This window comes from Poeciliopsis prolifica, unplaced genomic scaffold (assembly GCF_027474105.1).
Source record: "Poeciliopsis prolifica strain line A6 unplaced genomic scaffold, Auburn_PproV2 SCAFFOLD017, whole genome shotgun sequence".
Classification (NCBI taxonomy): Eukaryota; Metazoa; Chordata; class Actinopteri; order Cyprinodontiformes; family Poeciliidae; genus Poeciliopsis; species Poeciliopsis prolifica.
The window spans coordinates 968,836-985,661 of NW_026562392.1; the positions used below are offsets into that span (position 1 = coordinate 968,836).

The 16,826-nt window shown below is 43.5% G+C and overlaps 1 protein-coding gene across 1 annotated transcript in view; it reads right to left on the bottom strand.

Moving 5' to 3' along the window:
• Positions 1–6,690: 6,690 nt before the first annotated feature.
• Positions 6,691–16,826, bottom strand: part of taf2 (TAF2 RNA polymerase II, TATA box binding protein (TBP)-associated factor) — a 29,512-nt gene continuing 19,376 nt past the window's right edge. Inside the window, exons 22-27 of the mRNA XM_055041902.1 lie at positions 16,504–16,573; positions 15,951–16,060; positions 9,467–9,696; positions 9,065–9,229; positions 8,334–8,436; positions 6,691–8,262 (exon numbers count right to left, since the gene is read on the bottom strand). Of these exons, the coding sequence (XP_054897877.1) occupies positions 7,952–8,262; positions 8,334–8,436; positions 9,065–9,229; positions 9,467–9,696; positions 15,951–16,060; positions 16,504–16,573 (989 nt within the window). The 3' untranslated portion in view covers positions 6,691–7,951. The remainder of the gene's footprint in view (positions 8,263–8,333; positions 8,437–9,064; positions 9,230–9,466; positions 9,697–15,950; positions 16,061–16,503; positions 16,574–16,826) is intronic.

The following is a 16,826-nucleotide window of genomic DNA, read 5'->3' on the forward strand; positions in this document are numbered from 1 at the left end:
TAAATTTGTCCCACAAATGTGTTAGTTGGTGGTTGAAGCAGATGGAAACTGTAGTTCTATTTCATCCCTACTGACCGCCAGAGTCATGATCACTCTTGAATAATCACTCTTGCTCATGCACAGGTCGAGAATCTTATACCAACACGGTCACATGTGACCCCCGGTGACATCGGTAAGTCTATATAGTCATGTGACAATGACAGCTCAGTCCCTTCTCATCTTCTCGCATGCAGGTTGAACAGGTGATATTTGATTATTTGCTTGTCGCTGGCAGCCTCAAGACTACGAGGATTATCTCGCCCTCCAGTGGTTGCGCTAGCTCCTCTTTGACACATCTTTGTTCTTAATTTGGTAACTTGTTTTTTCTTTTTGATTGGGGGGAGCGGGGCCGATTCTGACCAGCTTGTATTGTTTTGGCTTGTATTTGTAGTTTGCAGCTGCATTCAGATTATTTTTAGTTTGTTGTATTGCGGGATTCCTTTTTCGTATATTGTGCCGCAATATCTGGCTGTCTGCCAGATCATAAAATCCAAGTAGGATCATAGCCCCTTCGGGTTTGATTTTGTAACATTGTGCAGCTATGTTCAGCTTGCCTATGTTTTTGTTACATAGCAGTTGTTTTGGGCTTGCCTTTTGTTACATTGTGCAGCCGTGTTCGGCTTGCTTATATTTTGTTAATCGTAGCTGCTACGGGTTTGTTTTTGTTACATTGTGTAGCCGTGTTCGGCTTGCCTATTTTTTTGTTACATAGCAGCCATTTTTGGGCTTGCTTTTTGTTACATTGTGCAGCTGGGTTCGGCTTGCCTATTTTTTTGTTACATAGCAGCCATTTTCGGGCTTGCTTTTTGTTACATTGTGCAGCTGGGTTCGGCTTGCCTTTTTTTTGTTACATAGCAGCCATTTTCGGGCTTGCTTTTTGTTACATTGTGCAGCTGGGTTCGGCTTGCCTATTTTTTTGTTACATAGCAGCCATTTTCGGGCTTGCTTTTTGTTACATTGTGCAGCTGGGTTCGGCTTGCCTATTTTTTTGTTACATAGCAGCCGTTTTGGGCTTGCTTTTTGTTACATTGTGCAGCTGTGTTTGGCTTGTGTCATTGAGTGTTTTACCTGTGCTGGGTTTGTACTTTTTCTGTAGCTATTGTGCTTGTAGTGCTCCTTGCAGCTTTTTCTGCTGCTGGGGAATCCTATTTCACTTAAGCCTATTCGCTCATTGGCTTAAGTGTCAAGAGTAACAATTTCAGCTCGACCTGACCTCATTCTGTGTGCGTGAGATGCTGCCATGCTGCAGATCTTGTTAGGCCCATGACCAGTTGGAGGATGGGCATGATATGTCTTCCTCTTGTCGGGGCCAGATCACCTAAGAGAGAAGCCTTGACTGATGCGGCCTGCCCTAATTGTTCTGTCCTGTCCTTGTCACTGCGTACTGCTTGTTTGGCTGACTTTCAAGATGCCAGCCAGCCTGTGAAGCGTATGGCTCCTGAGGCTGTAGGGCCTCTGTGGAAGAGGACCAAGAAGAGCTCCAGGGACAGGTGGCCCATCTCACTTCTGAGCTGGAGGGGACACTTGATCCCCTCCAAGTCCATAAGGGACTCGCTGCTCAAGTCCCTTATGGACGGGCGTGGCGCTGGTCAGACTGGTGACTCTAACCCAGAGCAGTGCATGGGTTCAGAACTCTCTGCTATATCCCTGGCAGCATCTGGCACTGATTTTCAAGATCAGTTTGACTCTGGCTCGCATCTGTGGGCAACCAGTTTGCGCATCTCTTCGTTTGGAAGAGGATGTTCTACAGTGGGTGCATTGAGAACTCCTCTCACTCGGTTTCAGCTGGATGCTCCACAGAACCAATCTGCTACTTCCAGTGCTTTCTTTCGATGTCCTACTACTAGGTTGTCTTGTATGGTTCCCCCATCTGCCGAATATGTGAAGGAGGTTCATGCCTGTTAGGCAGACACTAAGGCCCTCTCACAGCCAACCTCTGTTGGCAGAGCCCTGGTGGCCATGCAAGATGCGCCCACATTCGGCTTGGGCCATATGCCTTCTGTCGAACCTGCCATAGCATCCCTCATTGTGGCGCCAGATGAGGCTTTGAGAGCTAATGTCAGGTGTCCTCGTCCTCAATGTCATGTGACAGATGATCTGCTCTGTAGAACCTATGACTCAGAGTCTCGTTTGGGGTGACTTGGTAACTCATTGTCGCATTTATTACTCGGTCTCTCAGCCTCTTTGGAGAGCTTTGCGATGGATGCACTTTCTCAGGGGTTGATGGACGCATCTCTTCATGCATTTGCTCTTTTGTCAAGGGAAATTGGCCGTGTCCTGTCTACCCTTGTCCAGGCACTCCGTCAGGTTTGGCTAGCACAGTCTCCTCTGACCAAAGCCTGTAGAACCGGGGTGGACAATCCTGGTTCTCGAGTGCTGGTGTCCTGCAACTCTTAGATGTCTCCCTGGTCTAACACAGCTGATTCAAATAGCTGAATCACCTTCTAAATGCAGTCAAGTTCTCCAGAGAGAACTTGAAATGACCCCATCATTTGACTCAGGTGTGTTGAAGTAGAAATGCATCTAAAAGTTGCAGGAGACCAGCCCTCGAGGCCTGGAATTGTCCACCCCTTCTGTAGTAGGACCCTCATGAGTCTTCCAGTGGTTCTGGGGGAGTTGTTTGGTTCTGCTGCGCTCGCAGCCTTGGAGAGGTCGGCTCAGGCTTCCCGTATTAGGCAGCAGTTGGCGGCCTTCATCGTAGACAAGTGCAGCGTCCTCCTGGGAGTGCCTCTTTGTCTCTTTTATGCACTTATCCAGCCCTATCTACACCCTTTATGGGGCAGCCACGGCATGCTGCAGGACCTGCCGCAGGGCCTGCTCATTGCCATTGGGTTCTGCCCAAGGGTTGGGCTCATGTCGCCTCTCAACCCAGGCAGTTCACTTGGCATCCCCCACCCTCTTAAGAGCAGGGGGGCTCGGAAATGACATCACTGAGCTGGCGGTGGGACATTTTATCCTGACCCAGCTCAGTTGCTGGACCGCTCTCATTTCTGATCCAATGGAGGTGTCTACACTTACTCGGGATTACATGCTACAGTTCCACCTCTGCCCTCCTGTACTGGCGGACTCCGCCCAATTTTGGACCTTACTTTGGACCTTTTTCATATCGATCATCAAGGGGGAACACGCTCAATAACATTGCTGAGGCTGAAGTCCTTGACCTGGGCAGCTCCTCTTTTTGCCAGCCTGAGGGCAGCCCACATTCCAGGGGCGCAGAATGTTCCATCCAATATTTTGTCTTGGGAATGCCCCCACTGGGGGAGTGGAGGCTCTACCCGGAGGTAGTGAGTATCATTTGGGAGAAGTGCAGCAATGCAGCTGTGGACCTGTTTGCGTCCCAAGAGACGAAGAGCTTTGGTTCTCCCTAGCAGAAAGTGTGAGTCCCTGGGTCAGGACGGACTGGCACACAGCTGGCCGAGAGTGCTGCTCCATGTCTTTCCGCCGCTTCCCCTGATAGGCCTGAAACTCCTGAGGGTGTGTCAGGAGGCGCATCAGGTCCTTCTAGTGGCCCCCCTGTGGCCAGGGAGAGCATTGTTTCTTCTATTGTACAGGCTCTGTTGCAGCTTTCCTTCCCCACAGGAAGGACTTTCTGTCACAGCTGGGGGGGTCAGATCTTGCATCCCATTCCGAGTCACCTCCAACTCTGGATTAGGCCACTGCATTTCCTTCTCAAAGTATGACGAAGACATCAGACATACAGTGACTAATTCCAGGCCCCTTTCCATCCAACTGGTGTATACACATAAGTGGAAGGTTTTTAGCAGCTGGTGTCATGCTAGACATGAGGACCCAGTACACTGATCTATTTCCATTATTTTAACCTTCCTTCAAGCACTGCTTTCTCAGGGTCGGTCTCCATCCACTCTGAAAGTTTATGTTGTTGCCATCTCTTGCTGGCATACTGTGGTAGGTGGAAAGACGACAGGCTGTAACAAGGATGTTTCTTTGTTTCTGAAAGGTGCCTGACATTTGAACCTTCCCACACGCCCTGTTGGGCCTGTGTGGGACTCTCCATCTTCGCTGGACTGCCATCTCCTCCGTTTGAACCTTTGGCAGAGGCGAGCCTTCAATGTGTGTCAAAAAAACACCTTTTCTTCTCGCCATGGCTTCAGCGAAGCAGGTGGGTGAACTACATGCGTTGCCTGTTCACGAGTCCTGTTGCCGTTGGAAACCAGCTGGTTCTGGCGTTACTCTTTGGCCTGATGTTGTGTTTCTCCCTAAGGTGGCCTCATCTGTGAGCCACTCTGTGGCCCTCCAGCTTGCTCGCTTTGATGCAGATGGGCCTGATGAGCCTCTCTGGCGCATATGTCAGACTCATAGCTTCTCTGCGACAGTTTGATAGTCTGTTTGTTTGCTACGCAGAGCCCTGCAAGGAGCAGGCCCTTTCCAAACAGCATCTTGCACGTTGGATTGTATGGAACACGCATACGTTTTACAGGGCTGGTGTACAGCGCCAATTCACCAGGACCATTAGCATGTCATGCGCCGCTATGACTGGGTTCACTCTGGAGACTATATGTGCATTAGCCTCTTGGTCATTCCTGAATACCTTTGTTAGGTTTTACAGGGTTAACTTGGCCACCTTTCACCCAATGGAGGGGATCCTATCCCAGCGCTCGTCATCATCCCAGTGAGGTGGGCATGTTTTCAGGGTTGTTCTTTTCTATGTATGATTCCTCACCACTCTGTTGGTAATCACCATTCAGTGCTTTAACTGAGGTGATGTAGCCTGCAGTCATTCTCCTGAAGGAGGCGATGAGGAGCTCTTGAACTAGTTTCAGTTAGTCAGTCACTTCTAGGAAATGTTTGCATTATTCCATATGTTCTCCATGTGTGCACAATGGCTCCCGCTGCAGTTCTCTGGAATTCTAAAACCTTTGAAATGGCTCCGTAACCCTTTCTAGACTGATAGCTGTTCTTGCTTCTCATTTGTTGATTTCTTTAGATGTGTTGCTGTCTGAGTTTTTTTTTTTTTTTTTGTATATTTTCTGTTGTCAGAGATTTCTACTTATGTGATTTATTGATTCAGCTGGACTGACAGGAATCAGGTCTGGGTGCGTCTGATGAAACTCAACAGAAAAAAAAATGTTTCATCAGGTGATTGATGATTTAAGAAGCTGGGATTTATAATTTTTTTTAAATAAACCCAGGCTGTTTTTGAGAGCTTTGGTCCATTGATGAATGGATGAATGGGCCAAAGATTATTAATTGAAAACTGTTTTGTTTTTACTCAGTTGATCTGTTTCATGAAAATTTGCTTGATGGTCTAAAATATTGAGAAAAAAATTGCTATATATATATATATATATATATATATATATATATATATATTATATATATATATATATATATATATATATATATATATATATATATATATATACCACCAGCAAATAACCGAAGTGGCTGATATCAGTAAATCCTACCAATGGCTGGAAAAAGCTGGACTCAAGGACAGCACAGAGGCCCTCATCCTGGCAGCCCAGGAACAGGCCCTAAACACCAGAGCAATAGAGGCCCAGATCTACCACACCAGACAAGACCCAAGGTGTAGGTTGTGCAAGGAGGCCCCTGAGACAGTCCAGCACATAACAGCAGGGTGCAAGATACTGGCAGGGAAAGCGTACATGGAGCGACATAACCAAGTGGCAGGCATAGTGTACAGAAACATCTGTGCAGAATATGGACTGGAAACCCTGAGATCAAAGTGGGGAACACCTCCAAAGGTGGAGAACGCCAGAGCTAAGATCCTGTGGGACCTCCAGATACAGACAGACAAAATGGTAATGGTGAACCAACCAGACATTGTCGTAGTGGATAAACAACAGAGGAAAGCCGTTGTGGTAGATGTAGCAATACCAAGTGATTGCAACATCAGGAAAAAGGAGCACGAGAAACTGGAGAAATACCAGGGCCTCAGGGAAGAACTGGAGAGGGCCTGGAAGGTGAAGACCACAGTGGTGCCTGTGGTCATCGGGGCCCTCAGGGCAGTAACCCCCAAACTGGAGCAGTGGCTACAACAGATCCAGGAACAACATCAGACATCTCAGTCCAGAAATGTGCAGTCCTTGGCACAGCCAAGATACTGCAGGACCCTCAAGCTCCCAGGCCTCTGGTAGAGGACCCGAGCTCACTATTTTGCTGGTTTACCTTGACCTTTCTGACCTCATTTCCCCCATAAAGTTTTTCATAAATCATTGAACAGCTCATAATCCAGGAGAGTTAGCAATTTTCTTCTGTTCAATAATCCATCATCGTTGTCTAAGGAACAAGAAGCTGCTCCGGCATCAGTTTGGGTTTAACAGAAACATGATAATCCATTCAATGACTTTCCAATGGAATGTGACCTGTTTGCTCTAAGGAAAATCCAGATAGATATTCAGATCTTTCCTAATGAATCTGATAACGATGCACTGTACGCTGTGGATTGTATTAGTGCCTCAGAATGCTGTGCTGCACTGATGGAGAAATTCATGCAAATGGAACTGCAACTGACTACAGAGTGCAAACATTGCACAGTACATGGACAAACCGTTTCATTTTGTTCATTTAAAGTTCTGTTTTGCTGAAACTTGGACGAACAGGTGAGTTTCATAATTTATTTAATCCAAAATGGAACCAAGAGCCCTGTACTCAGCCTCCAACATAATTACTTGGGTTAAAATAGAGAGATGTGCTGAGAAGGCTTTTTCTGCTCATTCAAACTTGGAACACATACAAACTAATCTGTGTAATCTTTGTTTTAATTCAGTAATTATATACTGGCTGTAACATGTTGCAAGTTCCACCACACAGGAAGTAGAATTAAAATGCAACAGGAAGCTAAACTGACATACATTTATGCATCAAAAAGTCTAAACTTGATCAGAGTATTAGAGGTAATTAAAGGTGATTCTTGTTTGACGGTTTGACTGAAACAAAGAGGAATACATACATTTTTGATTTTGATACATTTATTAAAAAGAAAAACTGAGATTTCAGTGCTTTTCAGTAACTTTACAATCAGCCAGAGCCGATGGAGGGAAAATCGAGACAATTTTAAAAAAAGAACATTATGCATTGGGCCAGTCTCAATAGAACAAACGACTTCCCAAGAATAAAATAGAATAAAATAAAAAGATAATTTATTTTCCTTCCAATTTAGGGCCAAAATTGGAACCAAAACTCCAAAGTCGGAACAATTAAAACCAAAGCTGCATATAGATTTTACCTGCTGTGGTTTGGTCAGTTTAAAACCAGAACCATGTTCCTCTGTAGAACCAAAGCTAGTTCAGACTTTCTGCTACAACGCACTCTGGTAGAGTGCGTGAAACAGAGAATGGGCATCAGGGCTGTGGGCGGCACCACAGTGACTGTGACTATCTCTGGGATATTCTCGCTCTTCTCTGAAAACTGTTATTGATGCTGCAGAGAACATGAGGAAAAATGTCTATCATTCTGCTTATAGAAAACCGGCCACAGAAAGCCACTGGGGTTCTGGACCCGTCTAGTTGAAACACAACAGCGTCTTAAATCAATGAGGGCAACAAGGAACCAAAGGCATTAAAGCAAAACCCATGGCAGCACAGAGCAGTCAGTATTACGGACCCCTAGGAGCCCGGTCCAGGCTCTGTTTGACCTCAGGAGCCGCTGGCTGAGGTTTGGGTTGAGGTTCACCAGAGTGGTGGATCCGCTTGGGAGGAAGAGACTCTGAGGTCAGCTAAGATCCTGTGTGTGTGTGTGTGTAGGATGTTGGAGGTTTCAACTGTTTGACACATCAACCTCAGCTTAGCTCATGTTTCATCTGATTCTCATGAAGCAGCTGCATCACATGTGAACAGACACGTGTGTGTGGTGGCGCCTGTCACACATATGCCTGCAAACGACCCTGAGGGAACCGCCGACCTCTGGTAGCCAAACGGGGTCCAGATGTTCAGTCGGACAGTGAGGGCGAGCGCAGGGACCTGCCGCTGGCCGGGCTGTTGCTGTAGGTGTACGAGTTGTCCCTGTCCCTGTCTCTGTCCCGGTCCTTCTCCTTGTCCTTGCTCTCATGCTTGTGCTTGTGTTTGTGCTTGTGCTTGTGCTTTTTCTTCTTCTTCTTGTGCTCATGGTGGTGATGGTGGTGGTGGTGGGCGTGGTCACCGCTGTGCTTGGAGGACAACAAGGCCGTTTCTTTGGAGAACGGTGGGGCAAGCGTGGCGGGCGTGGACAGCAGCGACTGCTCCACCAGCGGCGGCTCTTTACCTGAGCAGGTGAGCAAGATGAAGCTCAGCACAGGAAGTGACATCATGCATGGTCATGGATCACGTTCCTACCTGGAGTGGAAGGTCTCTCCAACAGGTTGAGCTGGTGGTGGATGAAGGCCTGACTGTCATGGACCGTCTCCATGTCAATGTCTTCCTCCTCCATGGTGTTGAACTGCAACACAGAATGGCAGAACTGATCATTTTGGATTCTCTGCTTTTTTAGGGTAAAGCAGAGAATCCAGGATGGAGCACATTCTACACATTAGTCTTCTATGTTTCTGCTCAAATCAAGTTTCATTTTCTTCTTGTATCTTCAGCTTCATAAATCAGCTTTTATTGATAATTAATGACCTTGAAAGCTGCAGTGTGAATCTTAAAAAATATATTTTTATATATTTGTTAAAACTGTCACCATTCGTTTGGTATGAGGCAGGTAATCTGTGAAAAGATCCAGCTCCTCTGCCTCCTTCATGTGGTTCTACTGACATCTTCAGAAAACAGTAAACAGAGCCAGGAGGGCCATTTAATCCTAACACATTATTTTGTAGAATCAATTTCCCTTCGACATTAAGAGTTATTTAATGTTAGGGTGTTTGTTTGGGATTTTTTTGACAAAAAAGTCAAATTTTGTTGTACAATTATGAGTAAAAGAGATTTGAATATTTTTACTCTTTACAAGAAGGAATAAGAAAATCCAAGCGAATGTTGTGCAGGGAGAGATTTGCATGATAGTTTTCAGGAGTTGTGTCCTCACTGAGCCCTAAAGCAGCAGCTGGTTTAAGAACAGAGGATGAGCTAACCCTGATCTTGTAGCGTCCCGCTCTCCCATCATCCTCCTGGTGCTGCAGGATCTGCCCTGGCTCCGGGGGGGATCCCATAGGGGTCTCAGCCTTCCTCTTCAGGCCCTGAGGGGGCTGGCCCACACCACACACCCCTAATGAGACAGGGTCTGGCTCTTCGTCCACCTCAAAGATACACACACACACACACATGCACTTTCCTCAGCATCAGCTACTTTAGCTTCTATATGGTTCCCAGAAAAATTTATCTAGTTTATTATTCTGAAGAACACAACACAGTATAACGAAATCTATACAGTGACATCAATTATGACATCACTAAAAAACCTCCTGCTTCCTGTTTAACTGAACATCAATGCTTTGAATGTACCGACAGCCCAGAAACAAACAGCAGCTACTCACAGCTGCGTAGCTAATCCCCACTCCGTGGATGCCTATGCTGGCTGGCGTGTCCATGACCACGCTGACTCCCAGCTCAGGCTTGATGGTGGGGTTGAGGACAGCCTTCTTCTCCTTCAGGTTGAGAACCAGGCCCAGCTCCGGCAGCGGCAGGCAGGACGGCCGGGTGAGGCCGAATAGCGTGTAGTAGAGGTTGACGGCGTCGCAGCGCAGCCGCCAGTCATGAGCCGTACCTGGGAGGAGGCAGAGAGGTGAACCGGAAGCACCACCTCTGCTTTATTTAAGTGTTTAGTAGCAACAGAGAAAAGTAATGTGGAAAGTTTGACCTGCTGATTTTATGACAGGATTTCTGCAAGTTTCACCATCTCAAATGTAATACTTTTTAAGCCTTTGGTTTTTTTTTGTTTTTTTTACTACAACAATTATGAATAGAATTTAACACCTACATCTTCACAGAAATGTAAAAATTTTATTCACCTGAATGAAATTTGGTGATGATTTTTGGTGGATTATTTATAAAATTAAATAATCCAGTGAAACAAAAATGTAAGACCTTTGATTAAAGTTTTAAAGGCCAACTTATGAAATTAGGATATTTTAAGGCCTAACTTTTAGAAACACAAATGTATTCTTTCTTCTGATGTGTGAACATCCTGTGTATATTCTTATTAAATAAATACAGAAGAACAGTATTTCAATTTTCTGCTGTTGATGGCTATTATTTATATGAAGCTAAGATGAAACATCAAAAAGTATGTAAAATAAAGCTGCAAATGTAATGCCATCATTCAAAAAGAAAAAAATTGAGAGTTGCATAGATGATTTTTTTTTTAAATGGTTGGTTAGCATTACTATAGCAATAGTCTCTGTATGTATGCCCTGCAGAAGAACAACCCTCAAGCTGCAGCTGATCTAGAACGCTGCTGCTGGTGTTCTGAGTTTACAAATTCCCCAACACTGAGATTTCAACAAATATTTCCAAATCCTTACTCTTCCATGACAGAGGCTGAATGCTCAAAAGGAGCAGATAACATCATAATTATTTTTTCTTTCACAACTTGGAGCAGCTGATTATTATCTCAAAAACTCAAATAATACCTGAACTATGACCCCGGATCCTAGAGAAGTTGAAAAGGAGGCGTCAATGTATGCAGAGAGAGGAGGAGGAAGTTCAAAGCAACTCTTCCACCCATTATAACGGACAAAGATCACATCGCAACTCCAACGTCTCTCCGCCCGACTTTCTGACATACAGCCAGCCAGAGTTAAAGAGAAGCAGAGGATGTGGAATAGCAGACCTTGCTGACAGCTGATGGTATCATCCAAGTCACATTACTGTGGAATATCATCTCTGTTGCCTGGACATTGAGCTGTCATAACTGTCATGAGACCATCATACAGTAGCAGTCTTCAGTCAGAGGCTGTTGCAGCATCACCATCTTCAACAACACTCTGACGATACTTGCATGACATGAGTTTATGATCATACATTTTCCGTTAGGATAAATAAAGTAGCTTTGAGCTGAACTGAAAGCCTCAATCTTTCGTAGACTAAATGAACAGCAGGGATGCGTTGACGCATTGTAGAAAATGCATTTGGGTTTTTAAATAGCTTCATTCATTTCTGCACTTCCTACAAGTCTCTTTCAGGAATCTTTTCAGTGTTTCAGGAAACACTGAAAAGTGTTGTCCGATAGAGTATTGCACATGGTGCTTTTACAGGTCAGAAAAGATTCTACTTTTGAGTTCCTAGCCCGCTCAGTGTGGCTTAGGCTGAAAGTTGGCTTGTTCTAATTACTGGAGACATTTTCCTATCATGGTTAAATGAGCTACGTTGGTGGTGTGCATCCTTCGTCGACTGGTTCAGCTAGCTGTGCATCCATCTGGAAAAACTATCAGTTCTTTGGCCTTCACACTTACTGTGCTTCTGTACATGAATGCATCCTGGCCACACATTTTATTAAACAGCCCCACAGAGGCAATGGAAAGCAAGATAATGGACCCTCCATGGCAGCAGAACCAACTGATCCAAGTTAGGAGTCATTTGAGTAGTCGGGTTGGGGCTAAATAAGCCATACTGAAGCTGACCCAAATGGCCCGGCGCCGAACAATGGGGGTAGGGGCAGACTGTGGGTGCAGAGCATGGGGGCAATAAATCAGCAGCAGCAACTGAAAATGCTCACAGGACTGACCTTCAGTTGGTGAAACATCATCCAGTCAGAGTGTTTAATACAGCAGGGGGCAGCAGAACACGCTCTCATTACACGCTATTCAAGCTGACCACAATGGTCACTACATATTTAAACTGGCAGCAAAGCCGTGCAGCTCCCCACACTGAGCTGGCCAACAAATAGCCGTCCGCTGGAAGTAATCATCATAAATAACTCGGCCCATCCTCCTCCACTTGTAAATCAGACACAGCAACAAGAACCCAGGGCCTGGAGGGAAACTGAAACTGTGAACATATACTGGTATTTGGCTTTTGAGGTGGTGGGTATTTGGGTTGGCACTCTACCACTGGATGACCTGGTTAGCTTAGCTGAAAGGCACACAAGACCCCCTGGAAGGAAAAGAAATAATGAAACCGGAGGACACAATGGAAGGAAGGAGAAGTGAACCAGAGAGCCGACCAAAGGCCTGACTGACAGAACACAACATATAATAACGGCAGACAGAAACAGGAAGCTTATTTAATGTGAGCCCTGTCATTTGGATGCTGCTGTTCCCACTCAGAACAAGAGCGATGTGAGGATAAACCAAACACCAAACAGGATGATGTGCATAAATAATGAAGGCTTCAACAGTCTGACAGAAGTATACAGTTTTCTAAGTGGGTGGCTGAGTTAGCGCTGGTCTGAGAACACATCAGCATACTCAGATTTTGTCGTAAAAAAGAGATTAGGCTACACCGCCTGCACATCATCCATGAAGCCTTAGCCAATGCTGCAGATAACAGTGGGTCAGTCTTTCCACCAGATGTGACCAGGGATTTTTAAAAAAATATTTACATTAACTCACAGTTCACCTTTTCCTCATATTCCAGAAGCTTAACTTAAAAAAGTTCATGCTACCAAAGAAAGTCTCACAAACATTTATTTTCCTGAGTTTAAAAATTCAGATAATTAGAAATTCTAAATCCACTTACTAAAATATTGAATATGTGTTTTAACTCGAGTCCTTGAAGTGGTGAAAAAAATTTTTTCAAACACTAAATCGATTGTCTAAACATTTTCCTACTAATTATATTGTTAAAGGTTCATCTGGGCCACCAGACAGTAAAACAGAATTACAGTTCTATTTCATCCCTACTGACCGAAAGAGGCGGTGCTAAAAGCAGTGAATAATCACTCTTGAATAATCACTCTTGCGCATGCACAGGTTGAGAATCTTATACCAACACGGTCACATGTGACCCCCGGTGACATCAGTAAGTCTATATAGTCATGTGACAATGTGACTATATAGTTATTGTCCTTCTCAGTCCCTTCTCATCTTCTCGCATGCAGGTTGAACAAGTGATTAGACACTTGATTATTTGCTTGTCGCTGGCAGCCTCGAGACTATGATCGGAGCTCGAAGATTATCTCGCCCTCCAGTGGTTGTGCTAGCTCCTCTTTGATACAACTTTGTTCTTCGTTTGGTAACTTGTTTTTTCTTTTTGATTGGCGGGAGCAGGGCCGTGTTCGCTTCCCGTGTCGATTTCCCTATCGCTGGTGGTGATTCCGACCAGCTTGTTTGCTTGGCCGTATTGGTTTGTATTTATAGCCGTCTAAAATAATAAAAATCAACCCTCAAGCTGCAGCTGATCTAGAACGCTGCTGCTGGTGTTCTGACTAAAACCAGGAGGACAGAGCATATCACCCAGTTCTAAAGTTTTGCCTCTGAGAAAATAGACTTTAAAATACTGTTGTGAGTTTACAAATTACTGAACGGTTTAGCATCACAACACATTAATGATCTGCTGGTGTCGTATCAACCTTCCAGACCTCTCACGTCTTCTGGTTCTGGTTCTGCTCTGCATCCCCAGAACCAAACATGGAGAAGAAACATTCAGCTTCTATGCACCACAAATCTGGAACAAACTTCCAGAAAACTGCAAAAAAGCCCAAACACCTTTAAATCAAGGCTAAAAATCCTCTTGGTTAGAGTTGCTTTTGATAAGTAATAAGTGGAACATTGATCAACATATCTGATGGTGATTATTCTTGATTTTAATTGTTACTTATTTCATAATTGGTTTTTGTATTGTGGTTTTATGCCATGAAGCACTTTGAACTGCCTTTTTGCTGCAGTCTGTAATACAAATAAGCTTGACAATCGCATCACTAATTCCAAATGACCCTAAAGTGCCTAAACTTTTCTCAAATGTGTTGGAAGCCCTTAAATGAAGAAATTGACATAATATCATCACAAAAGTTCTGGCTAAGCCATAAATGTTGGGTAGGGCAAACTTCAGTGCTGACTGGCAGCATTGTTCTTCAATCTTCAACATATAAAGCTAATTCTTTAGCAGTCAGCAGTCACCACAGCTAACTCTGTGCTCTGTGGTGACTGCTGAGTCCAGCATGTTTCAGATGTTTCTCTGCTTCCACATCGCTCAATCAAATGAATGGAGTTGCATGTAGTTCAGGTGTTATTTGAGCTGTTAAGATGTCAATCAGCTTTTCGCATCTAGTTGCTGTTTATGTATCATAGCACCATCCAAAAAGTTCAAAAAGTTTTAGCAACATCCTTGCAGCATGAAGTATGCCAGACAAGGGGGAATGATCACCTATTCCTCAACCAGAAAACGGATTATATCAGAAAGAATCTAACATAGATATGTCAACATAATGTCAAGTGGCGCAATACTTGACATTTGATTTATTTGTAAAAATTGTAAAAGTAATGCTGGGCGTGTAGCCAAGAAGACTAAACGCAGTAAATGGATTAAAAGGTGGTTTAGCAGAGTCGTAAATCAAAGTGTAGCACTTTAGCAACCGTGTTTTCCACTTTTTTTACTTTTGACATTTCCCGTCTAACAGAAGTTGTTATTTTTCAGCAGGATCTGGAAAGAATCACACCAGGAAAGCCTAACTCTTTAAGAAAGATGTGCAAACTTGAGAAATCCACTTTACAACCACAAAACCTAATTGGGGTTCTAGTAATTTCTAAAGCCACTGTGCATCGTGCAACCTCAAGAATTGAAAGATCCACACCATTCAGAGACCGTGAGAAGGAGTTTTAATGAGTGAAAGAGCCTGTTAAAATTAGACTGGGTTCTTCTAACTATGTAATTTAAGGAACTGTGCTCTGAAATTAAAGACATCACTATCACCATAAATTAGCTAATGCTATCCTCTTTTTTGTAAAGAGAACAAGATATACATTTGTTTGTAGTTCGTTTTCTCTGATGACAGGCTGTTGTGTACACATTCTGACCCAGGCATTATGTTCTGCTACATGCACAGTTTAAGCGGTTTTCGAGTAAAGAAACTGAGCATGCAGTAAGTGAGCCTCTCTCTATAAGTGCTATTTACTGTGGTAGAATCAGCCTGCTGTGGTCAGATTCTACACCAAACGAGTGGAGGGAAAAGCTCAGTCCTAATTTGTTGCATTAGTGGAAAAGAAGCCAAAGAGCACTGCTCCAAACCCAACTGATCATTATCATTACTATTATATTACAGAGATGCTAAAAACACAGAGCCGTAGCAAGTTTTTATAGTCAGATCCTTTAAACCCGGCTAAAATACTGAACATGCATCAGCTCAGTGACATCCTGCTGAACAATTGTAGCAGTGGGTTAACTATACATGGACTCTAAAGGCCTATTCTATTTGAGCTTGTCATCAGTCTTTTTATCAAACATGCCCTCTCTTTAATCTGCCTCAGTTTTTTCACAAGGCAACAAGTCTTGTGGCGAGTCACACCAATTCACCAACTTGGCTTTGCGACTGCCTTGCTCACTGCCTCAGCTGTGCTACCTCAGGTCATGAGGTCAAGCCAAGACGACAAGATCCAGTTTAAAAAGTGTAAAACATTCTCAGAAATATTTTACATTTATGATAGCTAGTGTTAAAGTTGCACCTCACCACTCAAAGACAAAACTGGCCTTTTCTACTCAATCAGTCTTTATTATGACTCGAGTCTGTCACCAACATCGTTGTCATAGTTACTCTGAAAAAATAATCTGATCAATGATTAATCTTTTGACAAATAGTCAGTAAATGGAACTTTCAGAATGCGTTCATTCAATTTTTGAAAAAGTACATATTGCTAACAACATGCCATTTTATTCCTAACATAGTTTGATATAAATTAAACTTAAATTTGATGATATTGTATTTTTGAAACTATATTAAACTTAAGTCACTTGCACAAAATAACCCACAGTGACTAGGATAACTTTTAATATTATGACTGGTTTGGAAACAGCAAATCATAAGATTACTATGATCCACTAGGATCTCAGTTATTCCATTTGTCTCTAATCTTGTGTGTGTCTCACCTGAATTCATAAGTTTCCAGAGCTGATCAACCAGCGCTTCATTACACAGACCAGAGTCTGCTGACTTGGTGAACGGTGGGTTCTTACAGAGCATGCCCAGAATCTCGTGTCTGGTTGGAGAGGAAAACAAGAGTGTGTGTTTTAGTCTGCCAGCTGATTACTTCTGATATAAATGCCAAAGTGACAGACAATCATAACGTTCAGATTTGTTCATGGTAAGAGTTGTGCAAAAAGAAAGAAGAAAAATATTTTTATCAGTTGAAGAAAACCTGAATATCTAAAGTAGTTAGATATCATATCACTATCATATCACAAGTATTAATATTATGATTCTTAGAATAAAAATATTTTATATATTCACACACTATAAAAAATAATTGAACCTTTAGACAGAAAGGTATATACCGAACTTGAGAAAATCTGATTTCATATTCTAATGCTTTTGTTCTCATGTTTCACTACACAGATATTCATTACATTGACACTACATCATACGACTATTGATCTATAAAGATGCTTTTGTTCTAAGTTGTGAGTCACAATGTGTTCTGACCTGACGTAGTGGACAGGGTCACTCTGGACCATGTCAAGCAGCCACTGCAGGTCTGCTGAGCTCCGTTCAACTGCAGCAAGAAAACAAACAGTAATCATGTAGACACAGCAGGGAGAGAACTGAGCAGCAGGGAAGGAGGGACATGCCAGCTCGGACAGGCCTGGTTCCAAAAGCTCAAAAGATCAACGGTCTCATTAATAAAGGTGCCGTATGCATAAAACTATACATGAAGCTGCCATATAAAAACTAACTTGATGGGAAACGATAAATAAATAAAAAAAATCTAGAAGCCAAATTAAATCTTAAATCAAAGTCAGTTCAAA